At 43.3% G+C, this 22814-nt stretch overlaps 1 protein-coding gene across 4 annotated transcripts in view; it reads left to right on the forward strand.

Annotated features, from left to right (window-relative positions):
• Positions 1–22253, forward strand: part of bet1l (Bet1 golgi vesicular membrane trafficking protein-like) — a 37639-nt gene extending 15386 nt beyond the window's left edge. For 2 of the 4 annotated variants that reach the window (XM_078220820.1, XM_078220821.1), the window contains 3 exons: positions 14217–14308; positions 17885–17941; positions 19851–22253. In XM_078220820.1, the coding sequence (XP_078076946.1) occupies positions 14217–14308; positions 17885–17941; positions 19851–20018 (317 nt within the window). In that variant the 3' untranslated portion in view covers positions 20019–22253. Of the gene's footprint in view, positions 1–2773; positions 3049–10132; positions 10221–14216; positions 14309–17884; positions 17942–19850 lie in introns of all 4 variants that reach the window. The other 2 variants (XM_078220822.1, XM_078220823.1) reach the window with 2 other exon arrangements.
• Positions 22254–22814: the final 561 nt, after the last annotated feature.

Genomic DNA, 22814 nt, shown 5'->3' on the forward strand with positions numbered 1-22814 from the left:
TCTACCCAGTCTAATCCTGCTAGAATTTTATAAGTTTCTATGAGATCCCCTCTCAATCTTCTAAACTGAATATAATCCTAACCGACTTAGCCTCTTCTCATATGATAGATCTGTCATCTGTCCATACCAGGCAACGTCCTGGTAAATCTTTTCTGTACCCTCTCCAAAGCCTCCACATCCTTCTGGTAGTGTGGCAACCAGAATTGAACACTATGTTCCAAGTGCGGCCTAACTAAGGTTCTATAAAGCTGCAACATGACTCGCCAATTTTAAAACTCAATTCCCCGACCAATGAAGGCAAGCATTCCATATGCTTTCTTGACTACCTTCTCCACCTGCATTGCCACTTTCAGTGACCTGTGTACCTGTATACCCAGATCCCTCTGCCTGTCAATACTCTTAAGGGTTCTGCTATTTACTAAATACTTCCTATCTGTATTAGACCTTCCTAAATGTATTACCTCATATTGTCCGGATTAAACTCCATCTGCCATCTCTCTGCCCAAGTCTCCAACCAATCTATATCTTGCTGTATCCTCTGAAGGTCCTCATTGCTATCCGCAAATCCACCAACCTTTGTGTCATCCGCAAGCTTACTAATCAAACCAGTTATATTTTCCTCCAAATCATTTATATATATATTAGAAACAGCAAAGGTCCCAGCACTGATCCCTGAGGAACACTACTTGTCACAGCCCTCCATTCAGAAACACACCCTTCCACTGCTATCTCTGACAGTTGACGAGCAGTGATTAGTGGAGTACCGCAGGGAACCGTGCTAGGACCCCAACTATTCACATTATATATTAATGATTTGGAAGAGGGAACTGAATATATTATTTCCAAATTTACAGATGATACAAAGTTGGGTGGGAGAGTAAGCTGTGACGAGGATGCAGAGATGCTTCAGCGTGATTTGGACGGACTGAGTGACCAGGCGTATGCATGGCAGACATAGTAATATGGATAAATGTGAGGTTATCCATTTTGGTAACAATAATAGGAAGGCAGATTATTATTTGAATGGGTGTAAATTGAGAGAGGTGGATACTCAGCCAGACCTTGGTGTCCTCGTGCATCAGTCACTGAAAGTAAATGCGCGGGTAGAGCAGGCAGTAAAGAAGCAAATGGTATGCTGGCCTTCATAGTGAGAGGATTGGCGTATAGGAAGAGGGATGTTTTGCTGCAATTGTATAGGGCGTTGGTGAGGCCACACCTGGAACATTGTGTGCAGTTTTGGTGTCCTTATCTGAGAAAGGATGTTCTTGCTATAAGAGGGAGTGCAACAAAGATTTACCAAGCTGATTCCTGGGGCAAGGTTTGAAGGAGATGTACGAGGCAAGTTTTTTTTACCCAGAAGGTGGTGGGTGCCTGGAAATCGCTGCCGGGGGAGGTAGTGGAAGCGGATACGGTAGTGACTGTTAAGGGGAGTCTTGACAAGTACATGAATAGGATGAGAATGGAGGGATATGGTCCCCAAAAGGGTAGGGAGTTTTAGTTAAGTTGAGCAGCATGGTCAGTGCAGGCTTGGAGGGCCAATGGGCCTGTTCCTGTGCTGTAATTTATTTTGTTCTTTGCCTGTGGGTCAATCCACAGAACATGGACTGCAGCGATTCAAGAAGGCAGCTCACCACCACCTTCTCAAGGGCACTAGGGATGGGCAATAAATGCTGACCAGCCGGCGACGCTCATGTCCCACAAATGAATTTTTAAAATCGGAAAAAGACCCATTTATATCAAATGTTTGCTTCCTATCTGCTAACCAGCTTTTTATCCTTCTCGACACTATCTGCAATTCCATGCGCTTTAACTTACTTTAACTGGTCTGTTATGTGAGACCTTGTTGAAAGTCTTCTGAAAGTCTAAGTAAACCACATCCACCGGTGCTCCTTGGTCAACTCTACTAGTTATATCCTCGAAGAATTCCAATAGATTAATAAAACATGATTTGCCCTTTGTAGATCTATGCTGACCTTGTCTGATTAAACTACTGCTTTCCAAATGCTGTGCTATAAAATCCTTGATAATGGACGCTATAGCAAGTTCCCCAGTATTGACATTAGGCCCACAGGTCTATAGTTCCCTGTTTTCTCTCTGCCTCCCTTTTTGAAGAGCGGGCTTACATTAACTACCCTCCGATTTGTAGGAACCAGTCCAGAGCCCAAAGAATTTTGGAAAATGACCACCAATGGATCTACTATTTCCAGGGAATTTTATTGTTCTAGTCACCAATATCATGCTCTGCTCAGTCAGTGGCTTTCTTCCAAGGCATTTTGTTAGAGAATAGGAACGGTTTGCATAACTAAAATAGCACCACAGTGCAGCAAGACTGAGAGACAGGAAATATCACAAATGTAGATGTGGCCTGTACTGCTTGAAGATTTCAATGGGATTGCTATTTATTTACGATTAGGAAAACAACAAAACATTATTCTGGATTAGTTAGCAGGTAAGAATATGTTTATTGGGGTTTGTATTCAAGGGAAGTCTGAGGATTGGGGCCTGTATTGAAAAGTGTCTGAGCTTAGGACGTGTGTTGAAGAGGAGGCTGAAGATTGGAGCCTATATCGAAGAAGAGGCAAGGATCATAGGAAGTTTATGGCACAGAAAAAGGCCTCTTGGACAATCATGGCTGTGATGGTTGAAAAATGAGCCACCTAGTCTAATCCCACTTTCCAACATTTTGGTCTGTAGCGCTGCATGTCACTGTGCTTAGATGCATGTCCAGACACCTTTTAAATCAGTTTGGGGTTTTCCTCCACCATCATTTCAGGCAGTGAGTTGAGGAGGAGGCATGAAGAGGACATTCAGGATCAGGCCTGCGTTAAAGAGGAGAGGCTGAGGATCGGGGTCCGCGTTGGAGAGGCTGAAGATCGAGGTCCGCGTTGGAGAGGCTGAAGATTGGGGTCCGCGTTGAAGAGGAAGCTGAGGATCAGGGTCTGCGTTGTAGAGAAGGCTAAGGATCGGGGTCTGCGTTGAAGAGGAGGCTGAGGATCGGAGCCTTTCCTGGCTTCAGTCTAACGTCAGTTGCAGTGTTTGATCCATCAGGTGAATCTTTGGACAGATTTGTAATGTTTCTCTGGGCGTTGGAAAAATAAACTGGACAGGGTGACTGCATTTGCTCGGAGCTGATCCTCTGGATTGTTAAAGAAAGACAGACAGTCCATGATGTAAGGGTGGATCCTTTCAGGAAAGTCTTTGATAAGTTGTTGTGAAATCACCCTTAGGAACTCCATGTAGTTCAATGTGCACTCGCCTAAATATTTTGTAATCGTTGAAGCTGCCTTGGGTGTAAAAATGAGGGGGACAACCAAATACAGTGTCAACTTGCAAGACTTTGAAACGTCCTCGCTATTTCCATCTAGGTGTAGTAACAAGCGAACTAGGTTGGAATGGGTTTGTCGGCACATATATGATTTGGGATCTCGAGTTCCACATTTGGCCAAGCTCCCGAATACCCGAAACGCCTCAGCCCTTACTTTATCACAGGTAAATTCAAAGAATGGTTTCATCCCACTGAGGATTTTGATTAGAAAAGGTTTGATAGTACTTGCTTTCAACAGATTCAAGTATATACCAAGGCAGGAGAGCACCTCAAACATTAATATCTCGTTGTCGTGCTCCTTGGATCCCATCATACAAATGAGCGAACAGAGCACTTGGTGAGAATATTTTTCGACGCAGTGAGAAGCTCCAGTTGTGACGTTATCCAGTCCCCTGATGGACAATAACTGAAGGACAGTAGAAGAATTTGCCAGACATTGAAGCAATTTGCTCATCAGGGCATCTGTGAGTTCCAGCTGTGAAACCAATGGAGATCTTAAAAGCTCTCCAAAGAATGCAGCCACTGTAACTTTCTGACACTCTTGTAGGGTGGGGATGAATTCCATGAGCTCACCTACAATCCCAGTCAAACTAGCACCAGCGAAACTGCTCATTGCTTTGGCCAACTGGACAACCCCCATGTGGCACTTTTGTAGATCCATCATTTGGTTCCAGCCTCCATTTTCCATCATGCAATTTAGCACTTTCTGATTCCCTGTCCGATCTAGCAAGTCCATTAGGGTCTCTGCACATTTTATACACATGTCTCCACTTCTAGTTGTTTGAGGCTGGACTGCAAATCCCATCTGCATCGCTTCAGAATTAGGAATAAAAACTTTGGGCAGGTGAACGTTGACAGAGGAGTTGAGATGGATGAGCAGAGTGCTGAATAACTGTGGAAACAATTTGGTTACGGCCTGTGCTGATTCAGGTGTGTTTATCATCTGCGACAAAGCGCAGAGAGCAGCCAGCATTTGGAGAGTCGGGTAGGGTGTCATAATCTCGCTAATGGGATAGGTTTTCTTCTCCCCAGATTGTAAATGTTTGTTCAGTGTGTCCAGAAGAGCTTTCATCGTACTAGGAGCACATTCTGTATGCTCAGCTAATGATTTCCACACATCAGTGGTGTATTTGTCTAAAGGGACAGGGAAAGTAAGGAGACATGATACAATTGCTGTTGTATTGTGCTCAGCCAGAATAGCGATACTCCGCAAAACTGAAAGTTTTACCTCTCTGCCAGGACTTAACTGCAGTTGACCCCTCAATGCTTGCAGTAAATCAGGGACCTCCTTCTGAAGTTCACTGCCATGCTTTTTAATGATGGTTTTAATGAGGATAGCAGCTGCACTGGAACAGCTGGGGAGTTGGTCAGACAGTCCGTTGAAGGCCATGATTAGAAGGTTGCCCAACTGATCATGGGGCAAATACGTTGAAATGACCTCTGTGATCTGGCAGCATGTTTGAAGGAGGACTGAAGTGTCAGGATTAACTAACTCTTCACTGATTGATTTCAGAACCTCTAGCTGCTCCTTATTGTGATCCCGATTGGCGCCTTCATGGGATAACTGAATGTTCAAAATGATGTACAAACTGTCCGTGGCCATCTGTCCAATGGATAGTGACGGGTCTACACAGCGTGGCATTAACCGTCCGATCAAATTCCCCATGTTACTTAATGGCACTGCATTACTGGCATCAAGTTTCTTCAAGTAATATTTCAGCAGTGTTAGAGTCATGTCCATAGCTCTCTCTCGTTCATAGTCCTTTGTTGAAATGATCCACTCTTCAAGCTGTTTAAACATAGCCTGTAGACCTTCAGAAGAAAGGTCCTGAAGTAATATTTGCTTTAGAAGCTCTTGCAGGGCAGTGATGGTTTGGATATAAAGTGTTATGATCTCTTTGTTGCTATCTGTGGCTTTGTTCTTGTCCAGTTTTGAAGGTAGAATGCCAAAAGTACTGGTCAGGCAGATATGAATTAATTGGGAGGTGTCCATTTGGTTTGATTCAGTGTGTAATTGTACAAGATGAAGACAGGCATTCATGGCTAACTGTCGAACAGGGCTGTCCAGCAGCTCTTGTGGTTCAGCCTTAATAAGATCTTGCATGTAGGTTAACAGCTCTCTCTTTCTAACAGAGTTGAAGGGAACACTCTTGTGACTTGAGTGTAGGGATTTGGCTATCATTGTTATGGCCTTTATTAGGCTGAGCTTTAGTGTGAAATCCTTAGGTTTGGCCTTTGTGCCATATTCACATGTAATGAATTGACTAACAGCTGGCAGAATATGGGTCTCAATTTTGGACAGCACTTGTTCTTCAGGTGCGTAGAGCGCCATGTTCCCATAGCACAGAATTAGTGTGCTCTTAGCTTGATCTAGATCTATATCAGGCTTGCTCCTATGTATATTAAAGAAACTGTCAGCACACCTAATTATGTTAGAATTAGCAAACTCCTCCAGACTACTGAGGGTCTCGCTGAAGTGGGTCATGGCACAGAAACCAATGGCAGTGGCTGCTCCCTCTCTCTCTGCACTCTCATTGTGCTGCACATTCAGCAATATTTGGTGAAGTTCCTCTTTTATGTTCTTACTGCGGACCTGACTGAGTGCTATCCCAAGAGCTTTATAAAGAAAACCCTTTTCCTGTGGGGAACAATTGTTTTTATCAATCTGTTGACACAGTTCGTCACAGAGTTGACTCGTCCATTCCTCGTCATCAATTATATTCAGTGTTTTGGACAGGAACAGCAACAGCTTCTCTTCCCATTCTTGCTCAAGTACAGACTCCACTGAATTATCTTGTAATTGGTCAACTAATGCTGGAAGTTCCTCGTCCCAGCCACACCCTATTGCTGGGTGGATATTAAAGCTCAAGACTTGCAATAGCCTCAGTGCTGCGGCTCCTCGGCTTCCTCCTTGAGAAGGGCAACAAGACACAAGGAGGAGCCGGGCCAGCAGTGCCTGGGCTTTAGGGAGACTGGTATCCCCATTGGGAAAGGTAAGGGAAAACCTTTCACTGCTGCCTTGCAATTTCTTCTTCCCCAGGTGTGCTAAACAGTTACAGATTGTTGTTAAAGCTTTGGTATACTGAGTGATAATGACACACTCCAATAAGAATGGCCAGAGAACATCCTCCATCGTCACAATATTTGTGATCATAAACATCACTGTTTCACAGACTGTGACTAAATCTTCATCTGTTACCTGCTCCTCTTGATAATTGGTTAGTACTGGTGTGACTGAATCAATGGATGCAGCACACTGTCGGATGAGGAATTCTACCATTGCTTTTCCTTCTTCTGGCTCAAGGTAACCATGCTGGGCCAGGGCACATATTACCTGGGCAACTATCTTCTTCTCCTGGTTGGTGCAATTATCCAGCAGCATTGGTTTTATAGCAGCCACAATCTGAGCCTTCTTCCCCTCTAAGTGTGAGGACACTGAGCTGATGAGGTGTCTCAGTATACTGAGAGTTCCCACTCTTATTTGCTCTTCTGTATTCTCTAACTTGGGTAAGAGGAAGTCCACCAATGTGTCTGCGTAAGTTGGGGCCAGAGCTGTGAAGCAGCGAAGGATCTCATTCTGGTTCTTCATGGCAAGATGGTTGTTAGGCTCCACTGAATGACACATCTGCTGGTGGAGATTGTTAAGAAGAATGTCCAGCTGTGCTTTCAACCTAGGGTACCTCATCTCAATGGCAGCTACCAGTAACCGCCGTAGACACTCTGTGATGGAAAAATGCCCAGGATGTTTCTTGTAGAGAGACAGGATGCCTGGAATTATTCTGGGAAGTTCTTTCTCTAACCTATCTTTGGGTAGCAGAGAACTGACATAGCCTAGAGCTTCCACTGTATGGATGTTCAATTTAGAGGGCTCCTTCTCAAGCCACACCTTGAAGAACAAACTATAGAGAGTGCTAATCTCAGAGGAGAAAGACTCTTTAGTCACTGTAGGGTCTGAAGCATTCTCCACATTTTCCAGGTACATCAGGATACTCTTACTAAAATTTCCCAGTGCTGCAGCAAATACAACTTTCAGCTCATCCTGTTTGACTCCAAAGAGAACTGGAATCATCATCCCTATAATAGATTTAAGAAAAGGCACCATGACGTATACGTTTTCTGTGGACATTTTACTCAAGGTCTTCACCATGTACGCATGTGGAAGACGCCCTTCCTTGAAATTCTCCATCATCAGTTGGACAACTTGATCCATAAACCTGAAGCTCATGGTAACCAGGAGATTGCTTGCAGCTTCCTGGCTATCAGTCTGTACTCCTGTTGACTTAGTGATCCACAGTGCAGCCAAAGAAATAACTTTCTGCGCTAGAGCTTCACTAATTTGATCATGAGTTTTTTTAATAATCTCTGCCATGCTGTCCAGTATTACAGCCGCCTGTGGGGCCATCAGTGTGGTGTGATGGGACAGATAGTCATGACAGACCCTTAACACTACCTCTGGGTGGTGATACCCCAGCGTGTGAAGACTACCCAGTATTTTCTGCTGAGAATCCTCATCTTCCTCAGTGGCCATCTTCACGAGGCTAGTTGAGAATAATTTCACGTTGCGATACATTTTAGAAATCCTTACACAGACTGAGACTCTAAAAGCTGAAATTCCTCCGTTCAGTACTCTAAAGATGATTAATGGTCTCTAACTAAAGATGAGACTTGACACGTTCACTTCAGCCTTCTGATGTACTGTATTTTACTTTAAGTTCTAATTAGTGTTTTTTTTTTTAAGAAACTTTTTAATCAAGTATTTTGCGGCTAATTGTCACTTAATGAAAATAATTGTTCACTCAATCTGATATGTGACTTCCTTCAATTTTGTCTCTCTTTTTGTCTAACAGGTTTTTTCTTTGATGATTAATGATGCTCCTTTGCTGTATTAATTTTTCCGGCAGTGATCTTCTGGGTTATTTTAACATTCTCTCTCTGGCTGTCTTGTGTATAAATGAACAATGTGTACCTCTTTGTTGTGTTTTGCCACTTATCTGTGTTGTCACGGTTTTCATTGTGATGCCAGATGACACAATCCTTCATTTGTGATGTAGAGTTTTGAATGGCGGCAGTTTAAGGTGGATGGGGGTGCTAGGTAGGCGTTAGTGATCTAGACATGAGATGCAAACCATTTTGACAAGGCAACCATCCTAACCCTTAGAAGCCATGTTGGATTGTGTTCCCAGTGGAAGTCCTATTGCACCAAACTCTTAAGAGTACTGGAGACAAAATATGGTGCTACGGAACAGACAGTTCTCGTAAAATGCCCAAAAACTAACTTGGATGTTTGCAATGGCATGAAATTAGAAATAAAAGATCTGACCTACCTAACCGTTCACTAGTTAGAATGTAAACGCATAATTCCAGCCCCTGACAGTGAGGGGCCTTCACCTTGGTAGGATAGTCTCAAAGAATATGGAGTGGGTCAGATGCCATTTTCATCTGGCGAGAATGTTCCTAAAGTTTTTATTTGTGCATTCACAGTGATAGAACTGTGGAAGTTGTTGTGCTATTAGAATGTATAAAATGGAATCCCAAGTTTGAGTCCAGGAATAGAAAGACTTGTATTTATTTAGCACCTGCTCCAGCACATCTCAAAGCACTGTATATCCAATGGAATTCTTTTAAAGTGTAGTCACATTTTGTAATGTAGGAAACACAGCAGTGGATTTACCTATAAGCAAACTCCCACAAATTGCAATGCCGATAATCTATTTTGGATCTTTTTTAGGGCTACATATTGGTCAGAACACTGGGAGAACACCCTTGATTCTTTTTGCATAATGTTATGGAATGTTTTACATCTACCTAGTAAGGTAGATGTGACCATGGTTCAGTGTCTCATTGGAAAGGTGGTACATCAGACAGTGCAGCAGAAAGTCAAAGTAGAATATAGGCTCAAGACTTGAGTGAGAATTGAACCCACAATTTTCAGACTCAGAGTGAGCTCAGACCTGAGCTCTGCCTGATATTTTACAGAGGAGAACAAAGGGCTTATTTCCTCTGTTATTCCGCCCCCCCCCCCCCCCTCCATCCCCCAATACCAAATGTGCCACATGGCTCTTTCAAACTACCAATATTTCTACATTTATTGATCCACTGGAGAACTTACCGACCTTGACACACTTATCCCACTAAAAACCATTTCACTTTCTCGTCTCTGGCATTCCTCTAGTCAAGCCCTACCTTTCATCCTTCAGATCCAAGGGGAATTTAAACTACCTGGCACACTACTGGTTTAGCCCATCTGGCTGGACCGGGCAATTCTATTTCTCCCCTTGGATTGGGAATATTGGGGTCTTGGAAATCCCCCATTTACATTTTTCTTTCTGACCTTCAGACCCAAAAAACTAACTTTTTAAAAGCAAAATCACAGTTTGAAAGCCCACCAGAAAACCACAAAGATACCTGAGTGCCCGGAACAACAGCTCCAACTCACAGCAACTGTGTCCCGATTTCTTGTTAAAGTCTGTCAATCATGAAGCTGCCCAAAGGTCTTTTCCCACTCTCCCTAACTGTCATTTTTTTTTCCAACCTTAACTATTAGTTAAACTGATACTTGCTGAGAGCAGGAACTAAAAGCAGAACAGTGGTTGGAGGAGTAGCAGGTACAGGAAAGACAGAACTGCTCCAGAAGCTGGTTGCTTCAGATCCTCCAATCGCAGGTTCCCCCTCTCTGGATTTTGCTACTCTGCCAGTGACACAGAGTGTGATTGGAGGAGCAGCAAGGGGCGGGAGAGAGAGAGAACCTGTGAACGGAGCAGCTGGAACAGTTAATTTGAACGATCCTGTTGGCCATCTTTCTTTCAGGTTGCTCTGAACGATTGGTGACAACATCCTCCAGGAGACTGAGGAGAAGCAGCAGAAATTGAAAGAACAGGAGTAGGGGCCTCCACCGGTAAGGAGGTTGGAGCAGGTCCAGGGGAGCTGTCACTTAGCCAGGTACCAGCTAGACCCAGCTGTCATCCACAGCATGGGGAACAGAAAAGGACTAACTTGGTACTTACCCCAAGTAAGCTAAGGCAGGGCTAGTCTGACTGACTTCCTAAATTGCATACTGCTTTAATTTTCCCATGGAGTTAATTGCTAATGGGTGCAAAATCGACAATGGCATGATGATAACTGTAAGGCAAGGTGTCCAGGAAATTGGGCTTCCGGACGCTCCACAAAATTTCATAGCCAGGCATGTTTTAAATTGGTTTCACAGTTGCAGCCAGTTAAATTGAACTGTTGGTCTGTCAGGCAGGCAGGTAACAGGAGAATGGAATGGAGGTGAGTTAGGCACTTTTTGGGAGGAGTGTGGAAATTGAACATTTTGACAACTGGAGTGAGTTGGGCACCTGACATTCGGGAGCAGAGGCAATAAGTTGAGAGTTGGAGGAATTGAATGTTAGACATTGGGGGTCGGAATGACCATTTGGACCAAAAACTAGTTGCTGGTGGTGTGGAACTATGCATCAGTTCAGTGCCTTTAGAAGAGGATTAAAGGAGGAAGTTCCGTAATGATAGAAACACTCCACACAATACGGGTTATTTCTATTTTTTGAAGCATTAATATAATTCCAAGCAATGTTTTCCCTTTTTTTAACCTTAAAGTTTACTGTTTTTTTTAACTATCTTAACAGTCTCGATGTTACATGAGATGTAAATGGTAAAATGGTATTATAGACTGCATTTATAAGCCACTTAAAGTTGCATCAAATTTCATTATTTCAAACATATAATTGATAATGGGAATCAGTAGCTTTAATTTAGCTTTTTCTGGACAGTTAAAATGATGCCTACTTTTACATATTTTCTTAAATGGGAAGAGAGGTTTGTGTGACTGTGGTGTGGTGGGGTGTGGTAGAAGGGCTGATTACAACGTATGTGGGGGGGTGTGGAAAGGAGAGGGACTTCACTGAGTCTTCTGTCATCATAGAACATGGAGAGTTTGGCTGAACCTACATGTGTATATAACATTTTTAAAAATTAAAAACAAATTTTCATATTTCTGTGATGTATTATTCTATTTTGATCAATAATATTTGAACTTTAATTATATATTAAATGTTACTGTGCTGTTTTTTGGGAGTTTTATTTTGGCTGCTGTCTAGGATCATGTTAATTTTCAACTTTTTTTAATGTATTCCTTCACGGACATCTGATCATCGCTGGCAAGGCCAGCTTTTATTGCCCATGCGAATGTGGTGGTGACTTCAAATGGGGTCACATTGGAAAATAGTTTGCAAGGCAATGCCATAGACTTCACATGTACATAATCCAGCAAGATCATGTTCTGTTGTTAGTATCGACTTCATCCTGCAGTACATGCACAAACTGCATTGAATTCTGAAATGCTCAGATCACTTTGGTGATTTGATACAAATGCATTGAGGCACTGTGTTGATAGTAATAGAAGGTAAACAAAGGGAAAACTAATGTTCTACCAATTTGAAATCTAATAATTTCACCTGTTGGAAATAACTTAGAAGCACTTGCATTTGACTACAAATCAAAGTGCTATAATCGCATGATTCCTTATCGCAAGAAAAACATTTTTGGCTTTGGCCACTCATTCTTGGTACTATATCCACTTCTTCGTCAGCCTCTTAACTGTTGCATCATATTGTCTGATTCCTCAGATTTAGTGATAGCTGATTAATAGTACTCTCTATTTTTCTCTTTCTTTTCTTTGCCTGGATTCACTTTGCTTTCTCATTTTCACTTCCTTGCTGGTGGCTTTAGACTCTGCTTTGTCCATTTTAGAAGTCCAAGATCCTCTTCGCTGTCTTGTCGCAAACTGCGGCAAGGATGTATCCTGTGTTACGTCAACAAGATGAAGGTGTTTGAGCCAAAGACATTATCTTGTGGATTTAACACAGTGATGTAGTACCTGTGTGACTTGGATGTTGTGGCGTTGTTAGTTTTCACCAATCTACTGGGTTATTTCATTTAATAGTGGTCAGTGAAACCTTGACCCTGTGGAATGTTTTAAGTACCAATCTCAGTTAATGTAATGTGGTACAACGTTTAAAAAAATATACAATGGCTCTCTTCTCTTATGGAGGCATGGATTAACGTGGAGCACAGTGATAAAGGAGCTGGCCTGTACCTTGCCCAAACACCTATTTATGCATGAACAGGTACGGTCTGAGTAATTTGAGACATGACGTGTGGTGTGTAGAGTGAGCTTGAGAGGAGCAGGTGACTGTGGATTTCAGGTTCCCAAAGTTCTCCACTGGTAGTTTTCCTCACACCATGTCCGAGTCTGCTGCTGACCTATTGACAGAGATCGGTTGCTGTGAATAATTAATAACTCCATTATTGTTGGATCATGTGACTACCAGGATGGCAGAAGGTGAACTAGGTGAACCTGGATTTTTTTTTGTGTGGAAAATCCTGTGGACTTGGGCAATGAGTTTACGTCAAGTATTTGATTAAAGGACACAATATAACTGAAGTTCACAGATTGACTCGTAATTGAGAACAGGTACCTCAACCAATTAGGTTCATTTCCCCTTCCCTCAATAGTCCAGGAACACCTGAGGGTAATTATAGTAGACAGGGCTATAGGTAAAGGGCAAGGTCATGGGACGGATTTTATAGCCAACAATGGGCTGAATGGCAGCCTCCTGTGGTCCTGTAAGATTTTATGATTTCTGCTGTCACCCTAAGATCAGCTTACTACATTCAGATACTTTCTTAAGATACTTATTTCCGTGTAGGCTATTTCAGTCTTTATTTTCTGAAGTATTCGTACTCTCAGCAATTTGCTGCATCTCTTTCTTATAATCTTGTAAAATAAATCTGATTTCGTTTTTCCTCTGGATAGAACAATCAGATGGTGGGGTTTTAACCACTTTTTGGCAGACAATGTGTTGGCCATTTCACTGTGGTGGGTCATCCATTATTCCCATTGCAGTCTATCCCATTCTCAGTACACACAAAGGATCAGATTTTAGTTCCTGACAGACTTGGTTTGCAGATGGAAACACTATTTTTGCCATAAACACGATTTCAAAGCAAGTTGAATTGCAACTCCTACACAAGCTGACATTTCTTAGAATCATACAAAACAGAAGGCTATTTACATTGTGTTAGGCAGTCTCGTCAAAGCAAAAAGATGAACAAGGCAGCTGCCCTGCTGCTCTTGTCTACAATTAAGAAAGTAATAAAATCTCCTTGGCCATCATTAGCTGGAATCCCCAACATGTTTCATTCTAACTGTATCCTTCAAAATTTAGTTCTCCTGAGATCTATGTTGTGGCACGAACCCTCTGTGATTAGTACTGTCAGCTTCTGCCTCATTAACTTTGGTGCTGAATCATTGTTTAACATTGTGCTTTCCCTGATTATTCAGTTGGGTATCTTTCAAGTAATGAGCATGTTGGGAACTGCATGTATACAGATATCCAGTAGTTCTTCCTTAACAGCTGGGTAATGAGGTACTTTAAGAAGAATATGCTGATAGGATGAGATGAAGTAAGGTGAAAGGATGTTAATATGGAGCATCAACACTGGCACAGACCCGTCGGACCATATGGCTAGTTTCTGGTCTCTATGTCATTAATTGTCATCAATAAGCGATCAGATCTGACCAGACACGAGATTCGAGGCAGAAATAGAGATGCTGTGGAAGCAAGGAGGGACTTGAATTTATACAGCAACTTCAAATCTCCTCAGGATATCCCAAAGTGCTTTACAGCTAATAAGTTACTTGAAATATGGACACTGTTTATAGCCAGACCTGGCAGCCGGTCTACACACAGCAAGACAGCAAAGAGAAGTGAGATAACGGAGAGGAATCAGTGTTAGCTGGGACACTGTTCAGGGTTAGCAGGGTCTCTAAAATCCATCCAACTGATCTGCAACCTGTACTCACATGCTTGTCATTTATTTTTGTTTCTCCCAGGCCTCGGTTCAAGTGCAGTGGACCAAATGCTCGATGAAGAAAATAAGCGAATGGCAGATAACTTGTCCAGCAAAGTGTCCCGGCTCAAATCGGTTCGTCACATTTCAATTTCTCATTTGTAAAGCCTCGTCTCAAAATCATCCTTAACTTTAATTTTATCTTTTAAAAATAATTTAGATAGTTACATGGGTACGATGGGTATAGAGGGATATGGGCCAAATGCGGGCAATTGGGATTAGCTTAGGGTTTTTTTTTAAAAAAGGGCGGCATGGACAAGTTGGGCCAAAGGGCCTGTTTCCATGCTGTAAACCTCTACGATTCTATGACTCTAAATTTAAAATGCTGGGCTTCCCTTCCCCTCATGGTCACATTAACCAATATCAATTGAACAATCTTGATCTGGAATTGTCATGCTAATTAACAGAACAAAGCAAACTTGTGTTTGGTGAAGCTCTTTCAAAAATAACCCAAACCTGGTTTCTAAAATGCTGCAGCGCAATAATCCTGAAAGCCCTCATTAGATTCAGCTGAGCAGACTAATCGGTGCCTGGGGGATCATGAATCAACTTCTTTAAAAACATGTGATGGTTATTATTCATCAATTTGTTTGATTAGCAAATGATGGATTTCGGGGATAACTAATAGCTAATGGAGCAGTTTAGATGTTGATCCATATTTTCGCTGGAATAATCATTACAATAATGATAATGAGATCCTCCGGAATAAGTTAAAGATACGATTCCAAAACAACAGGCTCTGAGGTGCGGCCTATCTGTTCCAATCAAATGCAAGAAAGATTAGTTCACGGAAAATTTAATATGTTAGCAAAAAAACAACAAGTTCTATTAATGTAGCAGATTGAACACAAGAAAATGTCACTAGGTACTTCACACCAATATGAGCAAACTGAATAAAAAAGTGAGGAGGCTAGTATGGGGAGATCAAAAGACTGGTCAGTGTGTTGGGGAGTGGGTTTAACTTGAGAGAGGGAGATGGAGAGACTTCAGGAGGAAATTCTATAGAGCAGCCCTTGTTAGTAAAGCCATGGCTGTCAGTGGTGGAATGAAAGGATTGGGGGTGCACGAGGCCAGAGTCAGAGGTACAAAGATCAAGTCTGGTTGTGTTAAAGACATGGAAGGGTTTGAATGGCAGGTGAGCTGAGTTAGGGGCCTGTTTTTAAAATTTATTTATTAGTCACAAGTAAGGCTTACATTAACACTGCAATGAAGTTATGTGAAATTCCCCTAGTCGCCACAGTCCGGCGCCTGTTCGTCTTTCAGCATGTGGGAGGAAACCGGAGGAAACCCATGCAGACATGGGGAGAACGTGCAGACTCCGCACAGACAGTGACCCAAGCCGGGAATCGAACACCAGTCCCTGGCGCTGTGAAGCAGCAGTACTAACCACTGTGCCACCATGCCTGTTTATCAGGATAGGGTGGGAAAGTGAGTTGATGTAGATAATCAGCCATGCTCTTACTGGATGGCAGAGCAGGCTCAATTTTATTGGGAATGAACTTGGAAATAGGTGATTTTGTGATGGACAAGATTTGGAAGCTAGAAACATAACTTGCGAATGAATAACTAATGATGCAATACAGTAAGTGGTGGTTGGGGAGAGGGATGGAATAGGTGAGCATGGTATAATTTGATGGGGATAAAGACAATATGTCAGTACAGAGTGAACACCGCATTGTCAGTGTGCCAGTGCAGCGGGAACGCCGCACTGTCAGTGCGCCAGTGCAGCGGGAACGCCGCATTGTCAGTGCGCCAGTGCAGCGGGAACGCCGCACTATCAGTGTGTCAGTGCAGCGGGAACGCCGCACTGTCAGTGTGTCAGTGCAGCGGGAACGCCGCACTGTCAGTGCAGCAGGAACAACGCACTGTCAGTGTGTCAGTGCAGCGGGAATGCCGCACTGTCAGTGCGTCAGTGCAGCGGGAACGCCGCACTGTCAGTGCAGCAGGAACAACGCACTCAGTGCAGCGGGAATGCCGCACTGTCAGTGCAGCGGGAACACCGCACTGTCAGTGCGTCAGTGCAGCGGGAACGCCGCACTGTCAGTGCGTCGGTGCAGTGGGAACGCCGCACTGTCAGTGCGTCGGTGCAGCGGGAACGCCGCACTGTCAGTGCGTCGGTGCAGCGGGAACGCCGCACTGTCAGTGCGTCGGTGCAGCGGGAACGCCGCACTGTCAGTGCGTCGGTGCAGCGGGAACGCCGCACTGTCAGTGCGTCGGTGCAGCGGGAACGCCGCACTGTCAGTGCGTCGGTGCAGCGGGAACGCCGCACTGTCAGTGCGTCGGTGCAGCGGGAACGCCGCACTGTCAGTGCGTCGGTGCAGCGGGAACGCCGCACTGTCAGTGCGTCGGTGCAGCGGGAACGCCGCACTGTCAGTGCGTCGGTGCAGCGGGAACGCCGCACTGTTGCAGGGTCAGTAAAGTTTTGTTTTTCTCAGAATTTAGTTAGAAGTTAATATTTATAGAAGGATGGATGTTGGGCAAGCAGTCTGGCAGCACTGAGGCAGTGGGTGTGGATCATAAAAGTGCCCCTGTGAAAGCTGAGCCATGCCTAAGAATAATATACCCTAGAGGAAACGTAGATGAGGAAGTGGGGCTGTGATGGATCTTTGGGGTCCTGCTGAGGCACCAGACTGAAATAAAGCAATTGACCAAGATGCTCTGGCTGTGTTGGACTGCATCAGAGGGCAGTCCCTAGTAGCTAGACAACAGGAACAGTGTTGGAGGTGATAAATGTGGTCAAATTTGTTGAAAGCTGCAGAGAGGTTGAGGAAAGATGATGCATCATAGTCAGAATGATGATTGTGACTTTCAGGGTGAATGTGAAAGCCGTTTTGAGCAAAGCCCTACAGAATGTTTTAAAGAAGGTACCTTTCACAGCCTCAATAAGTCTCAAACAACTTTAAAGCCAAAGAAGTACGAATGAGGTATAGTCACTGTCACCCTCAGTATTGCCCATCTGATGGTGTGGTCCTACCTCAGTACAGTCCCTCCAGCCATGCTGCACTCCCTCAGTACAGCCCCTCCAAATGTACTGTACTCCCTTAGTACTGACCCTACAACAGTGCGGCATTCCCGCTGTGCTGACGTTCTGACAGTGCAGCGTTTCCGCTGTACTGATGCTTTGACGGTGCGGTGTTCCTGCTGTACTGACGCTTGACGGTGTGCCGTTCCCGCAGTGATGTCCTGACACTGCAGCATTCTCGCTGTGCTGGTGTTCTGAGTGTGCAGCATTCCAGCCGTGCTGAGGCTCTGACAATGTGGCATTCCAGCTGTGCTGAGGTTCTGACAGTGCAACGTTCCAGCTGTGCCGACGCTCTGGCAGTGTGCCACTCCAACTGAACGGAGTCTGATAACATGGTGTTCCGGCTGTACTGACCTTCCAACAGTGCCATGCTCCCTCAATACTGACCCTCTGATAGTAAGGTTGTTCCCTCTGTCATGCACTGGTGTCACTGTCAAAATATGGGGCATGAATCCAGGACTTTCTGAAGAGAACATGTGACCACTTAACCATGGCGGACACCCATTGTGCATTGTAATTTGCAGTAATTGCAGATTTCTATCCTTGGATTTTATGATCCTCAGTGGTCTTGGTCCATGTAGGTTGTTCTGTTTTGTACCTTGTCAATTTTAATAATTTTTTTTAAGCAGATTGCTCTGGATATTGACCAGGAAGCAGATGATCAGAATAGATATCTGGATGGCATGGTGAGTATACAGCTTCATTGATTTTTTTTCGAAAGGGAAAATATCCACATTATTTTAATTAGCAAACTTGACAAAGCACTTGGAGATGGGATAAATGGATTAGTGAGAGGTGATCAGGCTCGGGTTTTGAAAACCTGTCAGTTGCAGACGGACTGGAAGATTGACTGTGTTAAGAGGATGTGTTGTTTTGAGAAAGGAAAGGATATGTTGAGGTCAGAGATACTTCACTGACTTCAACTGTGATGAAATGAATCAGGCAGCAACGCAAGTGCATAAATGTATGATCATCACCAAGAGGACAGAAGACGTTAGATGTCTTTCTTACATATGGTTATTAAGTCACTCTGGGAGAAGCAGGATCCAGCACAGTTCTTAAATGTAATGTGGATAAATATTTGGAAAGGAACATTTTCAAAGGTTATGGGGATAGGTACAGGAGAAAGGGACTAAGGAAGTAGTTCTTTCAGAGAACAAGTGAGTGCTTTTCTGGTTGACAGATGGTAACTAGTGGCATGCCGCAGGGATCGGTACTGGGGCCTCAGCTATTTACCATTTATATAGACGATCTGGAGGAGGGGACTGAGTGTAGGGTAACAAAGTTTGCAGACGATACAAAGATAAGTGGAAAAGTGAATCGTGTGGAGGGCGTAGAAGGTCTGCAGAGAGATTTGGACAGGCTGAGTGAGTGGGCGAGGATCTGGCAGATGGAGTATAACGTTGACAAATGCGAGGTTATTCACTTTGGAGGAAATAATAGCAAATTGGATTATTATCTAAATGGAAAAAAATTGCAACATGCTACTGTGCAAAGGGACCTGGGGGTCCTTGTGCATGAGACGCAAAAATCCAGTCTGCAGGTGCAACAGGTGATCAAGAAGGCAAATGGGATGTTGGCCTATATCGCAAGGGGGATAGAATATAAAAGCAGAGATGTCTTGCTGCATCTGTACAGGGCATTGGTGAAGCCGCAGCTGGAATACTGTGTGCAGTATTGGTCCCCTTATTTGCAGAAGGATATATTGGCCTTGGAGGGAGTGCAGAGAAGGTTCACCAGGTTGATACCAGAGATGAGGGGTGTTGATTATGAGGAGAGACTGAGCAGATTGGGTTTGTATTCGTTAGAATTTAGAAGGCTGAGGGGGGATCTTATAGAGACCTATAAGATAATGAAGGGGCTGGATAGGGTAGAGGTGGAGAGATTCTTTCCACTTAGAAAGGAAGCTAGAACTAGAGGGCACAGCCTCAAAATATAGGGGGCTCAGTTTAGGACAGAGTTGAGGAGGAACTTCTTCTCTCAGAGGGTGGTGAATCTCTGGAATTCTCTGCCCACTGAAGTAGTGGAGGCTACCTCGTTGAATATGTTTAAATCACGGATATATGGATTCCTGATCGGTAAGGGAATTAGGGGTTATAGGGATCAGGCTGATAAGTGGAACTGATCCACTTCAGATCAGCCATGATCTTATTGAATGGCGGGGCAGGCTCGAGAGGCGAGATGGCCGACTCCTGCTCCTATTTCTTATGTTCTTATGTTCTAAGTAGCCTACTTCTGTGTTGTAGTATTTAAGGAGACAGGGTGCTCAGTAGTATGGAGGAAAGCTGCCTGTGTTGGCATCAATTAAAGAGAGGATGGGGAAGTGAAGCTGAGTGAGTGAGAGATCAATCAGAAGAGAGAGGGGGAGAGAGCGAGAGACCGATCGAAAGTGAGAACGAGAGATCGATGAGGTCAGAGATGATTGGTGACAGAGGGTATGTCTTGTCTAATCATGTACTTAACACCTTGCCAGGGTATGAGTGCACTGAAGCCTCAGAAAGGGAGACATTGTTCCAATCTAGATTTGGTTTGAATTATTTAAATGTTCGAAGTTTGTCTTTTTAATATTGAAGGATCTTTTTAATTTTGTGCCAGGATTCTGATTTTATGAGTGCTACTGGACTTTTGACAGGCAGTGTGAAGAGATTTTCCACGATGGTGAAATCTGGCAAGGACAATAAGAAGTTGCTGTGCTACATGTCTGTTGGACTGGTCCTTCTTTTCTTCATCTTGTACTACCTTGTCACCAGAATTCAGACTTGATCTGTTTACAATCACGCAGTGTGATAAGGACATGTCCATTGACTGGAAAATACTTGCCAAGCTTCACCGGGACACAGCTGAGAAGGCTGACTGCTCTCACCTTTGCACCAAAGTTTTTACCTACAGTAAGTCTTCAAGAGGTTCCCTTAATTAGCCTGGGAATCAGTGATGAAGATGCACTTTATGGGATTGGTAAGGGAACATGATTTTACATGACACTATTAACCTTGTGCTGTTTCATATACAGTGCAGAAAATGGACCAATCTCCAGTGAGTTTTGTGCAATAATAAGCCTGTATTAGAGCCCCAATCAATCCCTCGAGGTAAGAGAAGGATAAATCGGGGCTCCCACATTTTCAAATAAATTCTTAACAAAAGGACAACTTTAGATTTATTCATGACATAATTTTAATTTTTCAAAGGATGTTTTGTAAGATTAGTTCCCAAAATGGTGATAATTGGATTAGTTCCCAAAATGGTGACAATTTACTGATTTAATCTTTTGAGTTAAAGGACTTAGTTTCCAAAATTCATTTTTTGTTGCTTAACTTAACAATAGTGAAGTATGATAATTTTGAATCGTAATATTTTCCTCATAATAAATACTGATCACCTGAACTGTTTTCAATTGTGATTGTGTGTGCAATTGATTTTCCATTTGGCTTACCTTCCTTGCATTGTTCAGTTGCTTGTGCTGACAACTGTGACATTGTTGCGTCCCTTGCCCAACAGCCATGCGTGAGCTTAGTATTGGCTTTATTGTACTCCCTCAAGGGAATTTTATTACTTCATTCACTAAGGAGACCAGAACTGTACACAATCCGCCACGTGTTCTCTAACCAAGGCCTTATACAATTGTTGTAAGACTTGTTTGCTCTTGTATTCCAATCCCTTTGTGATAAATGCTGACATATCTCTGCTTTGCTAATTGCTTGCTCTGCCTTTAGATTAATTTTGTGATTGTGTACAAAGTCCCTCTAATTAACAACTTCCATGGCGCTCATAATTTAAGAAATGCTCTGGTTTTCTACCTTCCTTACCAACACTGATAACTTCATGCATTATATTCTGTGTCATGTTCTTGCCCATTTGTTTAACCTATCCAGATCCCTTTAAAGTCTCTGCACCCTCCTCATTTTCTTTCCCACCTAACTTTTTATCGTTTGCAAACTTAGGAATACACTTACACTCAGCCCCTTCACCTAAGTCATTGACATAGATTGTAAATAACAGGCCCAAAATTTGATCTGTGCAGTATCCCACAAGTTATAATCTGCCAACCTGAAATTACCCATTTATATCTACTCTTACTGTTAACTGTTACCATCCCTATAGAGACTGAACTTTTTAAAAAAGAAATATGAATTTCCCAGTGACCAACACACAGAATCACACAACAAGGTTTCATGTTTTAAGACTTTACTGTAACAAGCAAACTAAAAATCAGCATCATTTAAGTGTTACTTAGGAGGCAACTAATACACAAAACTACAGAAAAGGTATTCCCTATTAATTTCCTAATGCAATCAAAATACCCATGCCATATTTAGACATTATATTGCACTCTCAGTAGAAATGTAGTCTCATGTCTAAAGTCCCCAAGCTCTTCCTGGTTTTAACAGGATCTGTCATCCCTGTCCCACCAGGGTAAATCCTCCTGGGTACTTTTAAACAAGGTTGCCTTCCTTCATTCTTCTGAGTATACTAAAGTAGACATTTTTAAAAATTAATTTGTTGGTCATGGACATCGCTTGCTGGCCAGCATTTATTACCCATCCCTAGTTGCCCTTGAGAAGGTGGCGGTGAGCTGCTGTAGCAAGGCACCCACTGACAACCACTGTTCCCTCTAAGCTGTGCAACAGTCCATCAAGTACAGCACACATCCTGATGCTTAAATGAGATTTACTGCCACTCCAGCTCATGATCAAAAAAAAAACTGGAAAACTCCCCCATGATAGGAAATTAAAGGATGAGAACAAAGCCCAGTATGATTAACCAGGGGATTTAATACCTAAAATCCACTCGTTCGTTCCTGGAGCCCAAAACTATGTGAGCACTTGTCTTTCCTATGGCCGGTTCATCTATCCTTCTGCTTGTCTTCCCTCCTGCTCACCAGTTCCCTCACCAACTCTCCCACTCATCACTACCTTCCCTGACCGTCCCACTCACTGTGCCTGCCTCTCATTCCCTTGTTCAATTACTCCCTCTCAACAAACCTCTTCTGGTCCCTCGCTCACAATGAGGGTTCGGGAGAGAGAAGTGGTGAGAGGGCGGGATGGCAAGGGTGGCAGTGAGCAGGGAGGATTGGGGAGGGAAGCAGGAGAAAGGCAATGAGTAGATGAATGAAGAGGGAGGCAGTGCGCAGAATAGAGGGTTGGGGACTTTAAACATGAGACTACATTTCTACTGAGAGTGCAATATAATGTCTAAATATGGCATGGGTATTTTGATTGCATTAGGAAATTAATAGGGAATACCTTTTCTGTGGTTTTGTGTATTAGTTGCCTCCTAAGTAACACTTAAATGATGCTGATTTTTAGTTTGCTTGTTACAGTAAAGTCTTAAAACATGAAACCTTGTTGTGTGATTCTGTGTGTTGGTCACTGGGAAATTCATATTTCTTTTTTAAAAAGTTGTCTCTATAGGGACGGCAACAGTTAACAGTAAGAGTAGATATAAATGGGTGATAAGAGGCAGTGACTGGGAGGGTTGGGGATGGAAGCAGTGAGTAGAGGAGAGGGACGAGAGGGACTAGCTGGGGCAAATGCATGGGTTATGGGGATGGGGCCTGGGTGG

The sequence above is a fragment of the Mustelus asterias genome, chromosome 9 (assembly GCF_964213995.1).
Source record: "Mustelus asterias chromosome 9, sMusAst1.hap1.1, whole genome shotgun sequence".
NCBI classification, from domain to species: Eukaryota; Metazoa; Chordata; class Chondrichthyes; order Carcharhiniformes; family Triakidae; genus Mustelus; species Mustelus asterias.